Below are 25,176 nucleotides of genomic sequence, written 5' to 3'. Positions count from 1 at the left end.
AGGACAACGGAAGTCACATTATCTCATAATACTGGTTCACGGTCCCCTTGATTTTTAAAGTACCGTCACAATATTTATAATAATAATGTTCCATATATTTTAGTCATGAAGCATTTATTTTTATACAATGTACAAATTGTGAACTGTTTTATTTGCACAATGTGGTGCACAAGTATTTTTGACAGAAAACCAAGACAACAGAAATGTATGTAATGTTATTACACCCACAATGCACACTTCAATTATACATTGATAGGATTCATTTAAATTGTTCCAAATTCTTTATTTTTCATCCACCAGCATTATCTGTTTGTGCCATTATCTTCTCCTTTCTAAGTACATTTTATTTTCTAATAGATAAAGCATCATTCCTACATTAGTCTGAATGACAGACACACACTCACTAACACACAGTGAAACTAAAAAGCAACATGTGATGACAAAACCGAAATAACACACAAATTATAAATATCAGAATTCGTCACGTTTCTTTTAAACAAAACCAGATTAAGTTTGGAAAGTTTTCGTCTAACATTAAATGGACCATTTGTATAAAGAGGGCTTTTCTAATCTAACTGACCACTGACAACACACTCACACACACATTCAAACTGCACTGCTACACACACATCAGTCACATTGCCAGCGCAGCACAACAGGGGGAAGCTCAGTTCAGTATCCTGATCAAAGACACTTCTGAGCAGCCGGGGATCGACCCACCGACTTTTTGGTTGGTGGTGGCACGCTCTAGCTCCCACTTTACCGCACACACACACGCACATGCGCAGACACTCAGCTGTTTCCTTCTCAGTGGTGATCATTGTTTTAGAGGGAACATCATCACACATATTTGTTGTTCTATTTCCAGTGTTTGTAAAATGATCCAGTTTCCAACAATACGTCACTTTACAGGAGAATAATACAACAGGATTTTTTTAAATGAGCAGAAACCCATTTCCTTTCAAACGTACCAGATTCCTACCTCTTATTACTTTTGCCCAAAATTGTATAATGTGAAAATAGTTCAAACAGAATTAAATAAAGCTCAAGAAGGCGTCCAGCAAGATCTGTAGAAAGAAACCCTCTAAAAACTAATGTTCACACAGATTTATCGCTAAGCTCGACATAACTGTCTGAAAGAAAAATAAAACATCGCTCCAGAGTTTTCAAAGCAGACGGTTGGTGCTGGTGGCTCAGTGTCACTCCTCAGTCGACTTCTTTACTTCTCTTTCTGTCAGAGGGAAATGTGGAAAGTTATTATGGAGAGGTGAGCCTCACAGAGCAGCTCCAAAAAGATACAACACTTATCTGAACACATTCAGAAATATTTTCATTCTTATTATTATTGGTGTTTGAAAAAGTTACCTTTTCCACTTTATCTGCACCATCAGTGCCTGTAAACAGTGAAATAAACAACAGACAGTTAAAAAGACAACAATTACATTTAGTTTAATTAAATTGTATTAATATTAAAGCAGTGTCCGTTCTAAACCGTTCTATTTGGCCTGTTGTGATTTCTCTGAAACAGTGAAAATGACCTGCAGTAATTGAGCCACAGGAAATAAAGAGCAGCTGCAGGACTCAGTCCACAGAAGCTGGAGTAAAGACCTGCTGCTGCTGCTCAGAGCTGTTCACCTGTTTAGTTAAAGCTCAGAGAAGTTCGACTCCATGTGGAGAAGCTGAAATGCAGAATCAGTGTTTGTTGCCCTGAACCTGTTGTTGTCATGATCCACAACATAAGTTTTGTTGATGAGTCTCAGAAGCTGCTGCTACAAAGCGCTGGTCGCCTGTTTAGTCAAAGTTCATTAATATCGAAGTTATCAAACTGCTCTGAATTCAACACAACACTGAACAGGACCTTCAACCATTCACATGAAAACATGATGAACGGTTCTCCAGATTTGCAAAACACCGACAGACAGAGATGTCTGGAAGTAGTAGCTAGATGGTGAGAGAGTATCAAGCCTGTTGCAGCTTGAAACCACTAAATGGTTCAGATCATTCACATGAATAATATTATTATTGTCAGTTTAGAAATAATGTTTCAGTTCAATTGCTGTTGTTTGATTTGATACCTGAGCTGGAAATGGTCCAGGAGACGAACTTGATGAGACCGTAGAGCACGAGCGCCACACCAACCATCGCCATCGAGTCCTCGATAGACGGAGAACTGAATCCTGTACCAGAGAAGAACACACAATTCAAGTCTCAATGGATTCTCTCATATCAGATTTGCTTCTTTATTGTTAATTAGATTAGATTAGATTAGATTTCTTTATTTATCCACACAATGGGGAAATTCACTTGTTACCGCAATAATAGAAAAACAGAATTAAACAGTGCCGAAGCACAATAAAAAAAAAAGATCACAATATGTACACTACTAAAACTACACATAATAAGAGTACAGAAACAAACAACCTGCAAAACAGACACTGTGCAAAAGCAGGTGCTGGGGATAAAGTGGAATGATGTTAAGTGTTATTGTAATGAAAACAAAAATATGCAACAGTAGTGACCATGATACAGAAAATAATTAAAAATAATTAAAAAGTAAGTGACCATAATATAAATACTACTACAAGATAGCATACTGGACATATAAATATTGCAATGTAACCATTTTAAGTGACCATGATATAAATATAGATAGAAAAATACAAACATAAATAAGAAAAATAAAAATACAAATACAGCTATGGTGAGAGGTTTAGTGGAGATAGAGATAATAGACAGGGACTACAACATTATCAGGTGGTGCTGGTGTTGTAATCTAAATGGATATTATTAATTTAATCTTTAACATTTCACTATCACAAGTTAAAACGGTCGTATCCCCCATAAAGATCTATTTCTCTCAAGGATGAAATGAAAACGGTGAACATCAGTTTTACATCAACATCACTTTGACTCTTTGCTTTTATTTCAAACTTGACCCGTATCTTATATTAACAAAACCAAATTCTTCCACGTTACCGATGACACTGAGGGACGTGCTGGCCCGTCGTGTGCCTCCAGGGTGGACGGCCACACAGGTGAGCTCCCCCCCCATGCCCAGGCTAGAGGTGTCCAGCTCCAGCCGGGCACTCTGGCTGTAGGTGCCATCCCACGCCTGCCTGTGGCCCGTTACACTGGCTGAATCCAGAGGTCTGGACTTCCCATCTGCACCTTTGAACTCCCAGCTCAGCTCCAGGGAGAGCGGGGCGAAGCCGGACGCTTCACACTGAACAACCAGAGTCTGTCCGGGAACAGCGAGGGGCAGAGGGGAGGGGTGGATGGAGAGGGATGGAGGTTCTGACAACAAACAAGAGAAAGTTCATCATTTTACTCTTGTTCCAGATGAAATCACGTTTATTACAGAGCTGGTGCTAATTCTATAACTTGTGTAGTTCAGGGTTGTTTTGAAAGCAAATGATGTGCAATCTGTGACAATTCCCAGGCACCAGCGAACGGGAGGGGGGGGGGGGGGGGGTCGATAGAGCTGCGTTTCCATGCATGTGAGTATAGACGGAGATTAATCCTGATTGAAAGCCAAAATGTTCGAGTGGACAGAGATGATTCTTCCCGGACTCAAACCAGATCCTTCCACCAAATTTACTGAAAATCTGATCCGTTGTTTTTTTGCGATCTTGTTTACACAAAATAAATAAAAACTAAATAACAAACAACAGGGGGGAGAACACCCTCTTTTCCCTCACCCACGATCTCCAGCTCCATCAACACCTGAGCCTGGAGGTACGGCAGATGCACGGTGCAGATATACGTCCCGGAGTGACGCACTTTGGTCTCCTGCAGGATCAGGGACGCATTTCCTTTCTGGTGCAAACCCTCAAAGTCCAGTGAGGCCCCTTCCTCCTGGGTGTCGGCCACACGGTCTGTCTTGCCGTCGTAAGCCAGAACCAGTCGTCCTTTGCCTCTGAACTGGTAACGCCACTCGACGGCGAAACCCGAGCCGGACAGAGGCGAGGAAGGATCGACCCAGAAACCACAGTCCAGCAGCACTGGCTCCCCGAGCCGGGCCTGCACTGAGACGGTTCTACTGCTGACACTCAGGATCACTGAGGAAACAGACGGTGAGAGATTCAAACTACCACACACGACTCAGGTGTGATCAACATTTTCCCCAGTGTTACCATTTGAGTCTTTGGTTCCCGTGGGAGCCCGCATGATGCTGGAAATGACCAGCTGTTTGTTGAGCCCCAGCAGCGCAGCCGAGAACCAATCAGCTTGCAGGTACACGGGGCTGGAGCCAGAGACTGTGAGTGGAGCAACCCATTGGAGAGTGGAGGGCTGATGCAGGAAGGGGCTGATCTCACACTGGGCCTTCTGCACCGAGCCTCTGGTGGGGGGGCTGAGGGACTGGTGGCAGAGCGTGGCAGCCGGGTCTGAGGACAGAGTCAGAGAGTTAACATGTGACCATGGACTGTAGTTAAAGATGGACGACGCGTCTCCACTTCCTCCAAACATCCAGAGATGAAGCCAAACATCCTGAATACGAACGCTGCCATCTTGTGCATCTGGAGCCAGAGACTGTGGAGTAGATATCAGGGGACGAGCCGCGGCAGCAAGGTCCCGTCTGTCTCATCTTGATCTCACCTGTAATAAAGAAGACTGTGTCCAGGTCGATGTCGGAGGGAATCTGTTCTGACGCTGCGTCTCGGCTGTTTGCGTCTGTGCTGATATGAAGCAGAGACTTCTCCTGGGTCGTGGCTCCTCTACGACCCACATGGTCCTGGACTAACCAGCACTCCACCGCCGGACACCTGCTGCTGCTGCTGCTGCTGGCTTTAGACAAATTAACAAGAAGATGACAGAGAAATAAGATAAATTAAGTGTTAAACATGAGTTTAACAAGATCACACAATACTGATATTATAGCCCGTATTAATGAGTAATCAGTGGTGAGAATACTCCATCAGTCCCCCTGTATTTACCAGTGAAACACAGAATTAACCTGCTGTAGACACATTCACTAATAAGTCTGTTGCAGTTTCAGTGTAATAGGAAATGAAAAATGAAAATGAATTATACATAATGTCTTCTAATGGCTGTTAAAATGTATAGTAAAGCTCTGATTAACTCCAGGTAACTACAACAATATTATTATTATTATATTTATTATAACTATTATTAGTTTTTTAGTTCACTCTGCACTTTCGTTTTCTAGCTTGGTGTAATAACATTTTCCACCACGAGAGGGCGGGGTGCACAACGCCACTGCACGCTTCAAACCAGACTCCATTCAGAAATGTACTAAAAGTTTAAAGAAGTGATCTCACATGGGTCAAATAAATTAAATAAGATATTTGACAAAGTAACTGTGTCTTTACGCTAAATTCTGTTCATATATGACTCAGTCACGCTTTACTCTATTACAATAAACTGAAAGTACATGTTGTTTGTATACAGTATATCCTTCCTTATGTGTTAAAAAAAAGACTTCGGGTCACAAATACTAATTAACATTAGGGATCACATTTATATTGCAGGTCGGTTAGTTGTTGTATTACATGCCAGATGGAGAGTTGATCTCTACATGAATGTGTGTTTCCTGTTTCTAAAACGACACAGAAAGGTGAACCTACCTTGGAGGCAGCAGGTGACAGTGAGCAGGCAGAGTTTATAAATGGTAGAAAAGTCGGTCATGGTGTTTGTTTCTCTTCTGCTGACAGGTTCTTCTCTGAGCTGCTGATAACACTCAGACTCTAGTGTGGAGAGATCACTGGTTTTCCCCTCAAGTCCATTTTCATTTTAGTTTCACTTTCACTGAAACAGTTTGTCAAGTCAGGCACGAAAAACAATTCATGTTCCGGTTGCGATTTCATAATAAAACCGAATAAAAAGCGTGTGTTACAGTGATGGTACAATGGCCCCGAAGTAAAAACACAACATCATCAAGATCCATGAATTATTCTCTGAGAATCAAAAGATTCAACAAAAAACACTATCACTGAATCTGAATGGTGTCCCCCCCTCCTCCATACAAAAACACACAAACAAATGAAAACCACCTCCCTGAAGTAATAAAACTGATGAGGAACCGAAGCGAAAAAATCAACCCTACTAGAAGATGTCAGCAAAACATATTCTATTCCAAGCTCATGTTTAGTTTAACTGTTTGTTCTTAATGGATTAGATTCATTAATTAATCTAAATACGAATTTATGTATACATTACTTAATTACGAGGAGAATCTGGACAGAGGTCACACAAGGTCAGGAGAAACACAAACACGAGTTGGTCTTGAATAAGCTTTTGGTCTCATCTGGTGTAATGAGTCACCATCAAAAAGTTCACAGCCCATGTTCACGTATACTTTTAACATGCAAATAATTTGTATGAGATAATTGCATCTATATTTTCCTTTATGCGATGCAGTGTCTTGTCATTTTTTAAGTAAATGTCCACACTTTATTTGTTTTTTGTGTGTGTGTATGTGTGTGTGTGTGTGTGTGTTTGTGCGTGTGAGTGAGTGTGTGTATGTGTGTGTGTTACATGACAAATTGTGTTCACTGTTGTGATTGCGTTTGAGCAGAATGTGGACAAACGAGGAGGACAACAAGTCTCAGTTTCCTGAAAGAGACAAATGAAACCATCCCAGTGATCCGCCCTCAGATCAAGCATCAAGACTCAGTGTCATATCACCAAAGAAAAGTGAACAGTCATGTGATTTACCAGAAACAGGGATGTGCTGTTTCTGCCTGGTGGGGGCGCTGTGGCACTGTCACTAAGAACTGAACAAGAGATCTAACTCAAACACACACATACACACACATATAAACATTGTCCTCCTCCATGATTTCAGAGGACATTATGTTGAGGAAATGGATTTTCTGTAGACGAACTCAAACCTTCTGACCTACCTATAAACTAAACCTTCAGTAAAACCTTTTCCAAAACTAAAATATAATACAATATACTGTATATATAAAACATTTCTTTGCTCCTCTCACACACGAGCCCTCAGGTGTGTGTTGGGACCTTCACAGTGGGACAGAGACCAGGTTCTCAATGAGTGGACATCACTACCTCACAGTGTCTCTGTTGAACTGTCTCAGTGAACTCTGATGGTCGAGTGTGGGATGAGACTTTCTCCACCAAGCCTCAGTGTCACTAACATCGATTCAGTGGAACACGAATGATGAGACATTTTATAAAGTGCTTGGTGAACAGAAAGTCGAGAGTGAAACAGAAATGAAACACAACATCAGCTGTTCAAACATCAACACAAGAGTTAAATATCTCTTGTCTGAGCAGTTTTCAGCAACACAACAGAACTGAGTCTGATCTGATGCTTGTGTTCTCTTTCTGCTTCGGTTTGATTATTTATCTTGTGAGTGGAACAGAAGTAAAATATGAGTTCATGTTCACTATCTTGTGTTATTATATTGTCTGTCTTAACAATGGGGCTCATCTGTGTTAGTTAGTTGTTTGTCTCTGTGGGGGGCTTGTTATCCGCCTGTCTGTCCGTCCGTCCCATACTCATTACTTGAGATATATGGACTCACAAAATATGTTTTTGACCTCTTGAATGTGACGTCTGACCTCTGTGAGGGAATTTCTTCAACTTGAGATGAACTGGTTAGATTTCAGAGGTCAAAAGTAAAGGTCATAGTTACCTCGTATGAATCTGGAAAAATAAATGTGTAGAAAGATGTAGACAGAAACTGCACTGGTACAAATACATTATCCTACAAATAAAATAATCATATAAACAGATTATCTTACAAATGTGTTGCACTACGTATAAATGATCTTAAAAAATATATTATCCTACAAATACATTATCAAACAAGTACATTATCCTACAAGTACAGTATCCTACAAATACATTATCCTACAAGTATAATATCCTAAAAATACAATGATACAATAAACACATTATCTTACAATTGTGTTTCACTACCAATAAATTATCTTATAACTATATTATTCGACTAAACAGGGTGTGAAGTTATAACACTACGCAGTTCTTTACTTTCGCTTTCCCTTCTACAACCTCAGTTGCTGAGTTTCACCCAGTTTTAAGTGACGTAGAGGCTGATTCTAAATTCCCATTGGCTCAGAGGATGTCCCCGCCTCACAGTTTGTCCTCATTTCCCCTGGTTTCGTCTCTTTTCTCCACAGTCTGTCTCTCTCTCTGTGTGGAGACAGGATCTCATCTACCTTCAGTCCAGTTAAGATGAACACACCACCGCTCACCATGTTCAAGGTTCTCTCCCTGCTTCTACTGGCGGGAGCACACATCGCGACGGCTCGTGAGTTAAAGTCACGTTTCTACTTTGTTTTATTGTGTTTGGTCGATTTGAAGTGAAAAGAAAAAATGCTCCATGTTTTTAAAAGAGACTAAAATGATTTGAGGTCTATTGTAATGTTTGATGTTTGGTTCCTTCGCTGCAGAATCTAGAAGTTTAATAACGTTTCAAAGACTTGATTTAAAAGTTCATGTTAGTGAATGTCATCGATCTCATATCAGAAGGAAAGATTATATTCTATTTCTGAGAAGATCAACTAAACAGGGACTTTTCTTTCTTTGGATCCGGACCGTTATTTGATTTCTTACTCTGATCAGAACCAGAAAGATCCACTCGGACGAACTGGTTCTGGACAAAATGACGCAGCGAGTCTGAAGCGAAAGAGCCCAACAGACTGGGATGAATCAGGAACCAGTGAAACACGAAACCACGTTTAAACTCAGCGATAAAACAAAGAGTTTCTTGTCTCGTGCACATTATGAACTTTATTATTTCAGACTTAGTTATTCATGACGTGTTTAATGTTTCATGTTGGTTTATACAAAGTTGTGAAGAAATAACAGGTTCAGTCTATTGATATGAATCAAGACTGTTATTTATGTAAATATATATTTTAACACAGTTTTAATTATTTCTGATTCATCTCCCAGCGTCTCAAACACCTCAGTTATTCATCGAAACGGTGGAAACTGACAAATAAGACTCGGGTTTGTTTTTTTATTGTAGTCAGTAGATGGCGCTGTTTCATTAGTAACAGGAAGCTGCTGAGGACAAACAGCTTCCTGCTTTGTTGGTTCAATGTTCAACATCATGTAGGCTGATGAAGACGTGAGTGACGTCACTGACATGAGATATTACTAATTAATGATCTGTTATCAATGTGACCTCCTCCTCCAATACAATCAACACACATTGTTACTAACACAAAACACAAATTCATCTCTAATGTAAATGATGTCAGTGAAAAGAAGCAGAGAGACAAAGAATCAGGACGAGGCTGCCTCCATGATGAATAACTGACAGATGTCTGTTAATACTTTCTAATGTGATAACATCTGCACTGAAGCCGGACTGCTTGATGTGAGTCTGTCACAGAGATGAAGGTTTCAGCCTTTAAGTTTGCACACATGCACCAAGAAAGAATAAACAAAGAAGATGTGCATTTATCTTTACATTTAAAAAAACGTATTTAAAAACCACACTTTTATTTTCTTAATTCAACTTCTGTTTGGATGCATTATCAGATTTATAGTTATTTATAATAAAGCTTATGTTCAACATTTAAACAGTAAGTATTAATTACATGTCTTTGTCTTAAGTATTTGACTCTGACATCTTAGGAATCAGAGCCAAACACAGAGATGAATAATTTTCAGTCGATGGATCTGAATCAGAAATGTTGTTTACAACCCAATGAACATGTTGTCATAGTGTTATTGTTGTCAAATATTTTCTGAGTCTATACATTTAAAAAATAGTCAACCCTTTCCTGTAACAATGTCCCACTTTGTTTTGTTAACTGGGCCCAGTATAAATGTATATGTGTATATATGGATGAATATATACTAATATACAAAGAGAGGGAAACCAACTATTTAAGGACTTTAAGAATAAAGGTCTCAAAAAGTAACTTGAAATTGAGGTAATTTTCACTTCACATGAAATACTCTGCAGTAGAAAATATTATCTTCTAATATTAAACATTTGAGTCGTTAGTTTGAATCTATTTTTAAGACGTAGCAGAATATTCAAAGTAAAGAGAGTCTGGACTCTGGAGCAGACGTTTTATCTATGAATGTGTTTTTGTGTTTGTTTACCTCACAACAGCTGAAGTTGTGTTGAATGTGCTTCATGTCTTCTTGACTCTCAGTGATTTATAAAACAGTCTGAAAACTAAAGTCATGACTTGAACTTTTTCTTGCAGGGATTCACTCTCTGAAGTATTTCTACACTGCGTCGTCTGAAGTCCCAAACCTTCCAGAGTTTGTGACTGTTGGTTTGGTTGATGACGTTCAGATCCAACACTATGACAGCAACACAAAGAAATCAGAACCCAAACAGGACTGGATGTTAAAGGCAACTGATGCAGAGTACTGGAAGAGGGAGACTCAGATCCTTTTGGGTGAACAGCCTTCCTTCAAAAACAACATCGACATCTTAAAGGAACGCTTCAACCAAACTGGAGGTTTGTTTACATTTCACTCTCTAAAATGAAACACAACACACACACATACACAATCTCACTCACACGCATAAACATACAGACACAATCACAGGCCCACTTACACAAACGCACACACATAATCACACATAAACGCACGTATACACACACAATCACCGTCACTCACACACACACACACACACTAAAACAAACACACAATCTCTCTCACAGACACAATTACACTAACACACCAAAACATTCACACACAATCACACTCACACAAACGCACACACAAAAATCACCCACAACTACACCCACACACATAAACGCTCAAACACACACATAAACACGCAAACACACACAATCACACTCACACGTTTAAACACATACACAAACAAAAACAAATAAACGCACATACTCACATACACACACACAGACACACAATCATATACACACACACACACACACAGATCTTTTCATTAATAAGATGTGATCCAAAATATTTACCAATTAATCAAACATGTGATCAATATATTTTTAAATGATCAGAATTTTTTTTTTTCAAGTAAGATCTCAAATATTTTGTGATATTTGTTAAATATTGGAGTTTGTTGATTCTCGTACTTTTTGATGAAATAAAAACAGTCACAGACATTTTAGTAAAAGTAATTGATTAATAAAAAAAAAACGTAATCAAAAAGAATGATTAGTTTGAACCTTGAATATATAAAACAAACAGCAGAGCAGCAGATGAACGTACCTGAGCTGACCACAGTGTGTCCACAAAGAAATAAACACAACAGAGAATTACACGTTAGATTAGATTCACACAAACACAGAGTCAAAGCCAGAAGACATTTATATACTGTAGTGTTGAAAAGACATTTAACTTATGACCTGATCAGCAGAAAACAATAAAGATCAACAACTGTGAATGAGTTGTTATCTGTAAACTCAGTGGAAGGATGTGTTGTGGGTGTGTGTGTTTGTGTATGTCATTATTTGTGTGTTAGTGTGTGTGTGTGAGTGTGTCTGTATGTGTTTATGTGAGTATGTATGTGTGTGTTTGTAAGTATGTTTGTGTGTGTTTGTGTATGTCAGTATGTGTGTGTGTGTGAGTGTGTGTCGGTGTCCGTATGTATGTGTGTTTGTCTGTATGCATGTGTGTGTTTGTGCATGTGAGTATGTTTGTGTGTGTGTAGGTAGGGAGAGGCGGTGGTCTAGTGGCAGAAACTTGGACTATGGGCAGAGAAGGTCTCTGGTTTGAAGAACCTGGATTGATCTGTCCATAAATCCAAGAGGATTCTCCCTACCCTGTCTAGTGCCCCTGAGCAAGGCACCTTACTCCCCCAACATCTGCTCCCCGAGTGCCGTACATGGTCGCTCACTGCTCTGTGTGTCCTGCACCAGATGGGTCAAAAACAGAGGTTATGAGTCATGAGTGTGTCTGTGCATGTGTTTGGGACTAATGAATGGATCTTAATCTTAATCTTTGTGTATGTCAGTATGTGTGTGTGTGCGTGTGTGTGTGTCTCTATGTGTGTGTTTATTTCTGTATGTGTGTGTCTGTGTCTATCTCTGTGTGAGTGTGTGTGTGTGTCTGTATGTCTGTGTTTGTGTGTGTGTGTGTGTATTTCTCTGTATGTCTCTGTGTTTGTGTGTGTGTGTGTGTCTGTATGTTTGTTTATGAGTATGTATGTATGTGTGTGTGTGTGTGTGTGTGTGCATGTGTCTGTATGCATGTGTGTGTTTGTGTACATGAGTATGTGTGTGTTTGTGTATGTCAGTATGTGAGTGTGTGTGTGTGTGTGTGTGTTTGGGTGAGTTTGGGTATATGTGCGTGCGTGTGTGTGTCTCTTTCTGTGTGCGTGTAATTGTGTGTGTATATCTCTCTGAGTGTGTTTCTCTCTCTTTGTATTTGTGTATGCGTGTGTCTCTGTGTGTCTGTGTGTGTCTGTCTGTGGGTGTGTGTGTGGGGTGGTGTGTGTGTGTTTGTGTGTCTCTGTGTGTGTCTGTATGTATGTGTGTTTGTGAGTGTGTGTGTTTGTGTGTGTGTGTGTTTGTGTCTGTTTGTGTCTGTATGCATGTGTGTGTTTGTGTACATGAGTATGTATGTGTTTGTGTATGTAAGTATGTGTGTGTGTGATGTGTGTGTGTGTGTGTGTCTGTATGTTTGTGTGTTTTTGTGTGTGGGTGTGTCTGTATGTATGTGTGTGTCTATATGTATGTATGTGTTTGTGTATGCGATCATGTGTGAGTGTGTGGCTTTATGTGTGTGTCGGTGTCCTTCTCTGTGTCCCTCTCTGTGTCTCTCTCTGTGTTTGTGTGTGCGTGCGTGTGTGTGTGCTTGTATGTGTGCTTGCGTGTGTGCGTGCGTGTGTGCGTGCGTGCGTGCGTGTCCGTGTGCTTCTGCGTATGTGTGTGTGTGTCTGTCTGTCTGTCTGTGTATGTGTCTCTGTGTGTGTCTGTCTATGTTTCTCTGTGTGTGTCTCTCTCTGCGTGTTTCTCTGTGTGTGTCTCTCTGTGTGAGTCTCTCTCTGTGTCTCTCTGTGTGTATGTGTCTCTCTCTATGTGTGTGTCTGTATGTCTGTGTTTGGGTGTGTGTGTGTGTGTATTTCTCTGTATGTCTCTCTCTCTGTGTTTGTGTGTATGTGTGTCTCTGTGTGTGTGTGTGTGTCTGTATGTTTGTTTATGAGTATGTATGTGTGTGTGTGTGTGTGTGTGTGTGCGTGTGTCTGTATGCATGTGTGTGTTTGTGTACATGAGTATGTATGTGTGTGTTTGTGTATGTCAGTATGTGAGTGTGTGTGTGTGTGTGTATGTTTGGGTGAGCTTGGGTATATGTGCGTGCGTGTGTGTGTCTCTTTCTGTGTGTTTCTCTCTCTCTTTGTATTTGTGTGTGTGTGTGTCTCTGTGTGTCTGTGTGTCTGTGTCTGTGTGTGTCTGTCTGTGGGTGTGTGTGTGGGGTGGTGTGTGTGTGTTTGTGTGTCTCTGTGTGTGTCTGTATGTATGTGTGTTTGTGAGTATGTATGTATGTGTGTGTTTGTGTGTATGTGTGTTTGTGTCTGTTTGTGTCTGTATGCATGTGTTTGTTTGTGTACATGAGTATGTATGTGTTTGTGTATGTAAGTATGTGTGTGTGTGATGTGTGTGTGTCTGTATGTTTGTGTGTTTTTGTGTGTGGGTGTGTCTGTATGTATGTGTGTGTCTATATGTATGTGTGTGTTTGTGTATGCGATCATGTGTGAGTGTGTGGCTTTATGTGTGTGTCGTGTCCTTGTCTGTGTCCCTCTCTGTGTGTGTCTCTCTCTGTGTGTGTCTCTCTCTGTGTTTGTGTGTGTGTGCGTGCGTGTGTGCTTGCGTGTGTGCGTGCGTGCGTGTCCGTGTGCTTCTGCGTGTGTGTGTGTGTGTCTGTCTGTCTGTGTATGTGTCTCTGTGTGTGTCTGTCTATGTGTCTCTGCGTGTTTCTCTGTGTGTGTCTCTCTGTGTGAGTCTCTCTCTGTGTCTCTCTGTGTGTGTGTATGTGTCTCTCTCTATGTGTGTGTCTCTCTCTCTGTGTTTGTGTGTGTGTGTGTCTCTGTGTGTGTGTGTGTGTGTCTGTATGTTTGTTTATGAGTATGTATGTGTGTGTGTGTGTGTGTGTGTGCGTGTGTCTGTATGCATGTGTGTGTTTGTGTACATGAGTATGTATGTGTGTGTGTGTTTGTGTATGTCAGTATGTGAGTGTGTGTGTGTGTGTATGTTTGGGTGAGTTTGGGTATATGTGCGTGCGTGTGTGTGTCTCTTTCTGTGTGTTTCTCTCTCTCTTTGTATTTGTGTGTGTGTGTGTCTCTGTGTGTCTGTGTGTCTGTGTCTGTGTGTGTCTGTCTGTGGGTGTGTGTGTGGGTTGGTGTGTGTGTGTTTGTGTGTCTCTGTGTGTGTCTGTATGTATGTGTGTTTGTGAGTATGTATGTATGTGTGTGCTTGTGTGTATGTGTGTTTGTGTCTGTTTGTGTCTGTATGCATGTGTTTGTTTGTGTACATGAGTATGTATGTGTTTGTGTATGTAAGTATGTGTGTGTGTGATGTGTGTGGGTCTGTATGTTTGTGTGTGGGTGTGTCTGTATGTATGTGTGTGTCTATATGTATGTGTGTGTTTGTGTATGCGATCATGTGTGAGTGTGTGGCTTTATGTGTGTGTCGTGTCCTTCTCTGTCTCCCTCTCTGTGTGTGTCTCTCTCTGTGTGTGTCGCTCTCTGTGTGTGTGTGTGTGTGCGTGCGTGTGTGCTTGCGTGCGTGCGTGCGTGTCCGTGTGCTTCTGCGTGTGTGTGTGTGTGTCTGTCTGTCTGTGTATGTGTGTCTGTCTGTCTGTGTATGTGTCTCTGTGTGTGTGTGTGTGTATGTGTCTCTCTGTGTCTCTCTGTGTGTGTGTGGTGAAGATGGTGTTAATAACAGCTCAGATCTCTGTCTCTCTCAGGTGTTCACATTTACCAGGTGATGTACGGATGTGAATGGGACGATGAGACTGAAGAAGTTAAAGGTTTTCTTCAGTATGGTTATGATGGAGAAGACTTCATATCATTGGACCTGGAGACAGAGACGTGGATCGCTCCAAAACCACAGAGTGTCATCAGCAAACTGAAGTTGGATCAGGATAAAGCTCAACTCACATATCTTAAGAACTACTTCACCAAGGAGTGTCCTACCTGGGTGAAGAAGTACCTGGAGCAGGGGAGGAGCTCTCTGCTGAGAACAGGTGACATCACAGAACCTCCATCAACTCATGTTCCTCTTTCTTTCTCTGTGGCAGCGAACGAGAGCAAATACACAAACACCTGCTGGACTCAGTCTGCTCCCTGTCAGTCATCATCTCTCTGTCTCTCTCTCTGTCTCCTCCTCTCTCTCTCGCCCTCTCCTCCTCCCTCCTCCCTCTCTCTCTCTCTCTCTCTCTCCCTCTTCTTCTCCTCCCTCATCTCTCTCTCTACTGCTCCTCCCTCCCCTCTCTCTCTCTCTCTCTCTCTGCTCATTTCATGCCTCCTCTCTGAAGATACCTAGTGGCCGCAGGCATCATGCTCTCGTGTTGTCATCCCATTGCTCTGAACATATCTCCGGAAGGCCTTGAGGGAATTTCGTCAAATTTGATGCAAATATTCACTTTGACTCACAAATGAACTCAATAAATTTAGGTGGACAAGGGTCAAAAGGTCAAGGTCATGGTAGCCGCACAATGTTTATGTTTTTTTTAACCCGATATCGTAAGATCAGATTCAGATATGGTACAAACTTTCACATTGACTGAAAGATTGATTCGATTTTGGTGCCTGGAGCTAAAGGTCAAGGTCACAGTGACCTCATGTTACTGTGAATGGTACAGAATAGCACCGCCCCTCGGGAACTCCACTACATCTGGCACAGTTCACTTGGAGTCACTGATGAATGGATTAGACCAGGTCCTCTGAAGGAAGCCGTCCCTGAATTGAGACCCAGCCGGAGCGTCCTCCCTCCTCACTGCCCGACCGACCTGCACTCACTTTGCACTTTAACACAAAATACCAACATTAATCAGAAGTGATCAGGACCTGTCCACTACAGGAAGTTTACTTAATAAATACTGTGATATTACTTTTACGTCATATCGTCAGTGTTGTGCAAGTTCACAACCCTCTCATTAACTAGTTCAAAGTTCAGTTCATACAAGTAAACATGAACAGTTCACGTTCATAGTTCACCATTATATTCTGAAGTAGTTCATAGTTCAGTTCATTTCATAGTTCTAAGGTGGAAAGTTACGCGCCCGGCTGTTCACACGCGCATTTCTCAGCGCCGGTCAGCCCGCGAGTCCGCTTGTTGTTGTATGTAATCCATTCAATGTACTGGTATGGGATAAATGATGATGGTCTTTATAGCCCCCCCCCCCCCCCCCCCCCTTTTTTTATCTATATAAACGCTTGTGTGCCTGTAGTGGACGAAAATTGGGAAAATTTAAACTCCAGGACAACAGAAGGGGAATACAAAGTATGTGATGCATATTTGATAATTTATATCATATAAAATATGATATAAATTATCGTTTAAAATCATTTTTCATGTGTTTCCTGGAAGGTTTACGGCGGCGAGCGGAAAAAATAAACTCGACGCCCAAACCATCGGTGCAGGGCGCTGTGCAAAGGTTTAACAGGGGGCTGGATAGGAGGCGCCTGGCTTTCCTTGTAAACCCGGCGTTAGACAGCGTCTCTCAGGAGAAGGAAAACATTCCGTAACGTTTTAGCAAGACCTCAGATAATATGAACGTGTTCACCGTTCAAATTCATTATTTGTCATTGAGTTGCGTTCAGTTCATCGTTCTCATAAAAACGAACGTGTTCAATGAACGTGTTCTTTTGAACTTGTTCATGCACAACACAGGATATCGTCCCCCCCAGTGTCTCTGCATCATTTCAGCCTCTGTCTCTCACTCACATCTCACAGTTTGTTCACTTGTCTCGTATATTAACATACATGACTAATGCAACATGAATGGAATCAAACAGGAATGATATTATTAGTTTGCAATATATTATAATAACCCATAAACTGTCTTTCTTTTTCCTCCCCAGAGCTTCCCAGGATTTCTCTCCTCCAGAAGTCTCCCTCCTCTCCAGTCAGCTGCCACGCTACAGGTTTCTTCCCCGACAGTGCTGTGATGTTCTGGAGGAGAGAGGGGGAGGAGCTTCATGAGGACGTGTACCACGGAGAGGTCCTCCCCAACCATGATGGAACCTTCCAGATGAGTGCTGACCTGAAGGTTTCCTCCATCTCCCCTGAAGACTGGAGGAGCTACGAGTGTGTGTTCCAGATCTCTGGTGTGAAGGAGGACAAAGTCACCAAACTGGACAAAGACTCAGTCCAGTCCAACAGAGGTGAGACTGGAACCAGTGATGACACTGGGAAACACACATTTCATCTACAGTAACAGTCCTGCAGGTCATGTTGGCTGATGTGTAGCAGGAGAAGTTTTCTTCCCTGACAAATTCAGTTTTAATGTGTCTGCTACAGTGTCTGAGGATTTCCATACTATTATTATTATCATTGATCAATTAGATTTACACATTTACAAATATTTAAATTCACTTGTATGATTTTATTACCTTGAAGTGTTTCTGCAGGTCTCAACTAGAGCCATACTGGTTTATCACTGGTCAGATGTGAGCCTTTCACAGACATACTGGGATCAGGGTGGATGTTTGATATGAAAACTTTTATAAAATATTTTATCTTCATTTCTGGAAAGTGGGAGGAAGTGGAGACGTGTCGTCTGTTTTTATTTCCATTAGTCTCTGATTTCAACAGGTGAACATTATAGTCTCTGTTAAGACTCGACTGTTGCTCTGTTGTAGAAGATGAGTCCATGAAATGATTTAGTTACTGGACGTAAAGTTTAATACAAACCAGTGTGAAGAAGCACAGATACAGTCATTATGTACAGATGAAAACTGAAAGTAGAAACAACAGCAGGACAAACTCACACGTTTAGTGTCTGTGTGTGTTTGTTGTGTCTCAGGACAGGATTGTGGTTCAGGGAGATTCGTGTCGTCCAACCTGCTTCATCTGTTCAGGTTGTGATGCTTTGTTTTTTTATTCCACTCAACAGAGAAGCCCACCGACTGGACCACCATCATCATCATCATCGCTGCAGTGGTCGCTCTCGCTGTCGTTCTTGCTGTCATTGGATTCATCGTGTACAGGAAGAAGACAGGTGAGAGACCAACACAGAAGCTTTGTCCTGGTGTTTTGATTTGAGACTTTCTAATTAATGCTCGTTCAGATCAAACCTCATGAAACAAACTTCAGTTCCTCACACACCAACTTCTGTTTCAAGAGCTGCAGGGTTCACACAAAGTTGTCTAACTTCCCTCTGCACCACAGACTGTTTATAAAAAGCTCTGCACACAGCGTCCAGCACACAAACAATAAAAAGTGACAGAATGTTGTCGATCGTTTGAGGAGAATCGCCACGAGAGAAAAACATAACACAATCCTGTTTGTGTTTTAACTGTAATAACTGAAATCATTTGTATTTTCTTTTCATTTCAGCCCAATGTACTTCACTTCGTAAGTAAAACTTCTATTTCTATTCTGTTTTCTTTTTATATTAACGTGCTTCATGAGGACATCACGTCACTCAATTTCTTCAAAATGTCCACAAATGTTCCCTCAGGCCTCGTCTACACTTCTGCCCATATTTATTTCAGTGGATACGAGGCTCCCCACAGGAACCTGACCCAGTGCAGGACTCTAGTAAACCCTCTGTAGATTAGATAGGGTTCATTTTGTGCTGAAGAGAGTTTTCAGGACTGTTCCCTGCAGTGTTGGTGGTTTGTAATGAAAGTGTCTGTTCAGAGGAGGATGGACTAACGATGTGTTTCTGACCTCACAGCTGGAAAAGATCCAGGTGCCTCACAGCCGCTGAGATCAGGTGATGGAGGTTCTAATTCTCCAAGTGAGGCGTCCTCCTGAACACAGTGAGTAGCTTCATCTGTTCAACAAAACTGACTCAAACTAAGTGTAAAGTAACATGTGTGTGATCATGTGTAAAACCTCTGTTTTTATTAGAAATAAACAAATCTGTTGAGAGCGAGAAACAGATCAGAAACCTTCACATTAATAGGACAGATTAAAACAATTCAAATATTAACAAACCCAATATTTAGGGCTTATCAATTTAAGATTAGTGTATTTTTTCTCAGGAAACTTTAATATCACTGGGAGAATCATGGAAAAATTAGGTCTCAATATTTAGTAAATACATAAAATACGGGGCTTTGTTGAACTGAATTTTTTTTTTTTCTCTCTCTCTTCAGGTTTATGGACGAGAGGCAGTGTCACCACACTCTCCCCCTTACGCTGGGAGTTCATTGATTATTTATCACTCAAATCATAAAGTGATGTTCAGGGTCAGACATTGATTGAAATACAATCAACACAAATGACAAATTTGAAAAATAAAAGGTGGCGTTGATTAAATTTGATCTTTTAGTCAAAAATAAGAAATGTAAACTTCCCTCTGATAAACGTTTGTTTAAATATTGATAAATCATATGAGGATTATTACTTTTTCTTTATCTGGAGTGAAGTAGAACACATTTTCAAATCAATGAAAGTATCACAACAATGTTCACACGCAGTTAATTTAAAGATCATCTTAGATACAGTTTAATATTCCTGGTGTTGGGGCATCCTTGTAAAATCATTAAAATAATACAAATCTAAATATACATATATAGACACCCACATATCTTCATCTTAGGATCTGGAAATATAATCTGTCTCATGATTCCATAAATCTGTTGGTTTGTGACTCACGTATCTCGAAAACCGTTCATTTCATCAGCTTCACACTGGACCTGTGTGTTGTTAAGAGCCCAAGGAAGTGCAGTGTTGAATCTGGTGTGATTTGGACAAGTGATACAATCAATATTAATAGAATTCAAATAAATTACACACAATAATGAGTTGTTGTCACACATGGACACACAACACGAGCATCATAACAACATTTGTTTTCCAGTTAAAGTTTAAATATTCAGATTTTATTTTATTTTTAATTTGGTCTGAACAAGTATTTAATTAATCCAGAGTTGCTAGTTTTTGATTGTTATGTTATATTCATGCTTTGCTGTGTTCTTATCCTTTAAAGTTCATTTTAGTAGAGATTATAAAAAGGTTGTGGGATGATTTAAGTATATCATATGAAATGTTGTGTTAATAGTTCCTGTTAGTCTTTAGGGACAAGGGACTTTTCAGTTTTAGCCTTGTTAACATTTACACTGCAACAATGAAACATTTTGAATGGCGCAAAATTACTGAACTTATCTTTCGTAGGTTTAAAAACTTCACATTTTCTCAAAGCTGTGAGTTCTAGTGTCCCTGCTCGTCAGGCTCCAGAGGATTCAAGCAGTTTATTCCACATGCAGACGTGAAATTGATCAGCCTGAGCAGTGACGTTCTCCATATGACATTTGAATACATTCATATCGTCCTGTTGACCACTCACACACTTTACTGTCCTCACTCAGTCACATTCACTCACTCACTCAGTGTTTATTCTGTCACACGTCAATCACACACATTGTCCACGAAGCTGTCAGGGGTAGTTTCAGTGTTCGGATTCTTGCTTATGGACACTTGTTCATGCGGACTGGAGCAGCTGGGGATCGAACCTGTGCTCCTCTGGTTAGTGGACGATCCGGTCTACCTCCTGAGCCACAGCCGCCAAAACATGCAGCTGCAGAAGCAGAATTTCTGTCCTGTATTCAACCTAAACACTCACCTTCATGACGTTAGGTCACGTTTCCCCTGATGAGACATGAGACGTGTCATATCACAAACGTACCATTTTGTGTTTTGCCAACTTAACTTCAGCAACTTTACAAATTGAACTTAGTAAAGTTAGTTGAAGCAAATATGTTTAAAATCCATTAAATATTCTCTGTTGATTATATTTAGAAATCGCAGTAACACAATTTCAAGTTTTCATTTTTACAGTGTAGAAACTGAATGTTGAGGCTACATTTTTCTTCTTGTGTCGGGTTGTTGAATATTAATTAAAGTTAAATTAAGCTGCTTTGCTGTTTCATTCCTTTTGTACTTCTGTTTTTAATAAAGTGATGTTCTCTGGGATTTCTGACTCTTCGTGATTTAACCTATATACAGTCTATGGATTCAACGTGTAGAAAAGTTTAACACATCTGTGAAAGTTCAAATTTTCATTATTGTCCCAGAGAATGAACTAATGTGGATTTGACCTGTAAGAGCAGCAAGGAAAAATCTATTTGGTTAAATCTGTGACTCTCAACAGGAAAATGACAAAGACATTTTACACATGACAAGAAAATGATTGTGTTGTTTTTATTGTGAATTCTCATGTTTGATTTGGTGCTGACTTTAACAATCTCATTATAATTATTATTATACAGTAGTTTTTGTAGTCGTGTGTAAAACCACTTTGTGATTGTGTTTTCATTATCAGACATGAGCAGATCCACTGATCTCTCGCTCAAACTCACTCAGATCAGAGCGATGCTTTGCTCCTTCCTGGGAAAACTGAATTCTGCCCGGACACTGATGACATCAGAACTGTGAAGGAATTTGTTTTTAGGCTGCTTGGACTCAACTAGATGTAATGTGCTTTGGGACTCGAGGGCAAAACCTGCAGGCCAGAGTTCTGCCCGGCAACAGATGACATCACAGCTGCTGCATTACCAACCAATGAACAAGTACAAACTTTTTAGATGAACTGATATAACCGTGTCCGACTGGGAGACCAGTGATCAGTGTCTCGATGAGGAAGTCTCAGGTTTAAGGTGGATTTTTTTTTGGCAGAGGTTTTGCACGTCCTGTTTGTCGTTATATTTCTATAGATCCTCCTGTAATGATCAGGTGATCTAGATATTTACTTCCACTTAACCCTAACCCTAACCCTACTTAAAGCAGAAATAAAACATTTATAGAATTCAAGACACTATTCCCAACATAGGCTTTATCAATCTTGAGTCAGTCATGTTGATATATCGTCAAATATCCAATTAAAAAAAACTTAAAATGACAGAAACAATCTTTTAGAAACATTTCTTTAATGGGGATTTTGACATAGAGGAGGCGGGGTTTATGAACTACACCCCGGCCAGCCAGCAGGGAATCCAGATGATTTGGCTTCAGTTTTGGGAGCAGTCATGTCGGCCATTTGTTTACAGTCAATATGGTTCACACAAACATAGGACATTTGAAGAGCTACAGCATCAACATGTTCAGGACCAACATTACATGATGTGAAGAACGATAGAAACAAAGGTCTGACCCAGTTATGTCTAAATTTACTGACATCTAATTTATTAAAAATCATTGAGAACATCTCGACCTGACACTACATTACCCACAAACCCCCAAAATAAAGTTTCATTTCTTAAAAAAATTATAAAGTCACATCATATCAAACCTATGATTGGACCGTTTTGGGACTCTTTAGGTTGATCTGTGTTTCAGGGTCAAGTTCAGAACATTCCCTTCCTGTAGCGATGGATCAGCTCTGACACGTCTTCTTTACACACCTTGATCCATCCGTCCTCTCGCATGTGGTACACTGCACACACACACACACACACACACAAATGACATATCAGTTGGGACCATAACTGAAGAAATGATTGTGCAAACTGATGGACTCAAATTTCCCTTCAGCTGAAAGCCTAAAATAACTCAACGATGCTAAAAGTGAAAATCAAAAGGTTCTCAGAGCCACTCACTGTTCACCACTCCACCGGAGTAGGCGTCCCTGTGCGTAGCGTGAGTGATTCCTCGACGACCCAGCTCATACGCCTCCTCTACTGTCATGTCCTCCCTGTAACCGCTGTCAATTATGCCATAGGCGTACATGTTCCCACAGCCGGTAGAGAACATGCTGGCTGACAGACGCGTCCCATTATCATCCACGTAGTACAAACCAGGGCCCTGGAGAGAGGGACAGTCATGATGTGGTCGGCAGGAACATAACTTCATACAGGGGTCAGTTTTCCATTATCACCCAAACACAAGTTTCTTACAGTATTTTACCAGTCCACTAGATTCTGAGAAAACAAGACACCAGCTTCAAGAAAGAGAAATATCAATAAGCACATTGCAACAAATGTTATATCATTAAAATGAAATATTTTAGGAATGTATAACTGGCTCCTTCATAATTATACATCTAGATTTACACTGTAGGTCAGTGGGTGGTTCAGAACCAAGAGGCATATGGATATCAAGTGAATATTTACCTTCATAAAGTAGGTTATGTTTTTACCCCTCTGTCAGTTGGCTTGTTTGTTTGTTTGTTTGTTTGTCAGTGGGATCACCAGATAAGTACTCTGATGATTGTGAGACAAACACGTCGACAGCTCACCTCTTTGTCCCATCCACAGATCATGCTCCCCATGGAGAGGCCCATGCCTCTGTAACCCAGCATCATGTTGGACAGCAGCTTGGAGGCAGCAGCCACAGAGATCCTGTTCTTGTTCCTCAGCCTGTACAGTCTGGATGAAGGAATAATAAAAGAAATTACCGATAAATTATTTACAATATCAATTGATAAATCAGCTTATTTTAAACCGTCCTTAAACAAACTGTGTATATTGGGATTCTTTGATCTCTTCTGATATCTTGGAGCAAACTAGCACAAGACTTTCCTTTGGGATTAATAAAATCTATTTTAATCTTATATATTAATATAGTCTATGTGTGTTTTCAAAGAACTGCATGACGGACCTGCATTCTTTAGCCAGGAGTCTCTCCCAGTACTGACAGTCTGCAGCGCTGCCCGACATGGTGCCCAGCAGGTAGGGGTTGATCTCTATGACCTTGTTGACATCGTTGGACGCTGTGACACATTTTGGAAAAGGGAAACGATTAGTGACCAAGAGTGAAGATGACAGCACCACAGTTAAACTTGTCATTTAGCAGTAAAGTTGTAAAGTTCAAATCTCCTCCTGAAGAGCTTTAGTTGATCAATAAGTATTTTGGATATGATGGTGACTGGGCAATATGACTGCAGACTGGACCATAGAGGCCGAGTGTCCCGGGTCAAAGGTTATAAGGATGTCATGAGGAAGTAGACTGCACTGGTTAGTGGAGGCATAAAACCACAGAAGGTGATTCTAGCTTCCATGCTTCTTCAGATGTGTGTATTTACCTAAGTAACGTCCAGCTGAGGCTCTGGAGTCCACAGCCACGATGACTCCATGTTTGAACTTGAAGGCCAAGGTGGTGGTACCATGGTTCAGGTCAATACACACACCTGCTTCCTGGTTGCAGGACTTGAGAAACGCTGAGGGCTGGAAAGGAACCAAAGAAAGGCGCATGAGAAATGCCACAGTGTGTGTGTGTGTGTGTGTGTGTGTGTGTCTGAGTGTGTCTGAGTGTGTGTGTGTTTGTGTGTGTCTGTCTGTGTGTGTGTGTGTGTGTGTGCGTGTGCGTGTGTCAAAGAACATGAGAGTGGAATATACATTTCATATCGTAATATGCTGCTCATAGCCCATGATAATGAAGATAAATGCTCGATTTGAAACAGACACAGTGAAAACAAGAGACGCGTAAAGTGTCTGGAGCGTCTGACGCGTCACGCTTATGGCAGGTTTTCCGGACAGGATTCAGTTTAATAACTTCATCACAAACATCCTGATACTCACGTCGACACCCAGAGGTAAAGCAAACTCCGGAGTTTTGGTTCCAAAGCTGTAGTGGTTGGTTCGGTCCACGGGATGCGTCCGTCCCGCTGGAAGAATCTGTCCGCGGAGCTCAGAGTAGCGACTAAAACCACTTACATCCAGAAGAGCCATCGTGTATTTAAGTGGGAAATGAAAAATATGTTCTATGTATTTCTACCGTGAAGATGGAAACAACTTCCGAGTTAATTAAGGCGCCTGACAACGTGTCAAAAATAATTTCCTTGTGCGTAACAATGAATCCGAAAGTGAAAGTTTTTAGAATTTCTATGGCGTCGTCTCACAAAAAAAATAACTATGTGAGACACAGAACTGTGTCCAACCATCGATAACTAATCAAGTGCATTTCTGTCTGTTTAATCAAATAGTGAATCGATTAGAATGAAAAATAATCTGGAATAAAAGAACAAAATCGGCCCAAAGCACGAACCAATAGGAAAGCGCGTGGTATTTCCTCATCATCTGTCTCTAGGCAGGAATGCAGCACTGAGGTTATGGGATGTCAGCTGACTTACTTATCAGAAGTACAGGAGTACATAACAAT

General features: G+C 40.8%; 3 protein-coding genes across 3 annotated transcripts; 1 reads left to right on the top strand and 2 right to left on the bottom strand.

Annotated features, from left to right (window-relative positions):
* Window positions 1-262: 262 nt before the first annotated feature.
* LOC133972082 (tapasin-like) lies at window positions 263-5,761 on the bottom strand. The gene is made up of 8 exons (XM_062409304.1): window positions 5,586-5,761; window positions 4,597-4,785; window positions 4,134-4,385; window positions 3,699-4,058; window positions 2,977-3,294; window positions 2,076-2,177; window positions 1,366-1,394; window positions 263-1,231 (listed from the first exon to the last, which is right to left on the bottom strand). Exons 1-8 carry the CDS (start codon window positions 5,644-5,646, stop codon window positions 1,220-1,222), a joined length of 1,323 nt encoding a protein of 440 aa, XP_062265288.1. The 5' UTR covers window positions 5,647-5,761; the 3' UTR covers window positions 263-1,219.
* Window positions 5,762-8,111: 2,350 nt separating this feature from the next.
* Window positions 8,112-21,054, top strand: LOC133972087 (major histocompatibility complex class I-related gene protein). Its single transcript, XM_062409311.1, has 8 exons — window positions 8,112-8,258; window positions 10,180-10,440; window positions 14,873-15,151; window positions 16,992-17,294; window positions 18,026-18,130; window positions 18,469-18,486; window positions 18,812-18,896; window positions 19,236-21,054. Exons 1-7 carry the CDS (start codon window positions 8,183-8,185, stop codon window positions 18,889-18,891), a joined length of 1,122 nt encoding a protein of 373 aa, XP_062265295.1. The 5' UTR covers window positions 8,112-8,182; the 3' UTR covers window positions 18,892-18,896; window positions 19,236-21,054.
* Window positions 21,055-21,987: 933 nt separating this feature from the next.
* psmb8a (proteasome 20S subunit beta 8A) lies at window positions 21,988-24,896 on the bottom strand. The gene is made up of 6 exons (XM_062409319.1): window positions 24,597-24,896; window positions 24,101-24,242; window positions 23,677-23,788; window positions 23,315-23,444; window positions 22,677-22,881; window positions 21,988-22,513 (listed from the first exon to the last, which is right to left on the bottom strand). The coding sequence occupies exons 1-6, from the start codon at window positions 24,744-24,746 to the stop codon at window positions 22,425-22,427; spliced, it is 828 nt and encodes a 275-aa protein (XP_062265303.1). The 5' UTR covers window positions 24,747-24,896; the 3' UTR covers window positions 21,988-22,424.
* Window positions 24,897-25,176: the final 280 nt, after the last annotated feature.

The sequence above is a fragment of the Platichthys flesus genome, chromosome 17 (assembly GCF_949316205.1).
Source record: "Platichthys flesus chromosome 17, fPlaFle2.1, whole genome shotgun sequence".
Classification (NCBI taxonomy): domain Eukaryota; kingdom Metazoa; phylum Chordata; class Actinopteri; order Pleuronectiformes; family Pleuronectidae; genus Platichthys; species Platichthys flesus.
The sequence above is the reverse complement of the archived record's forward strand: the minus strand, read 5'-3'. Positions and strand labels throughout refer to the sequence as shown.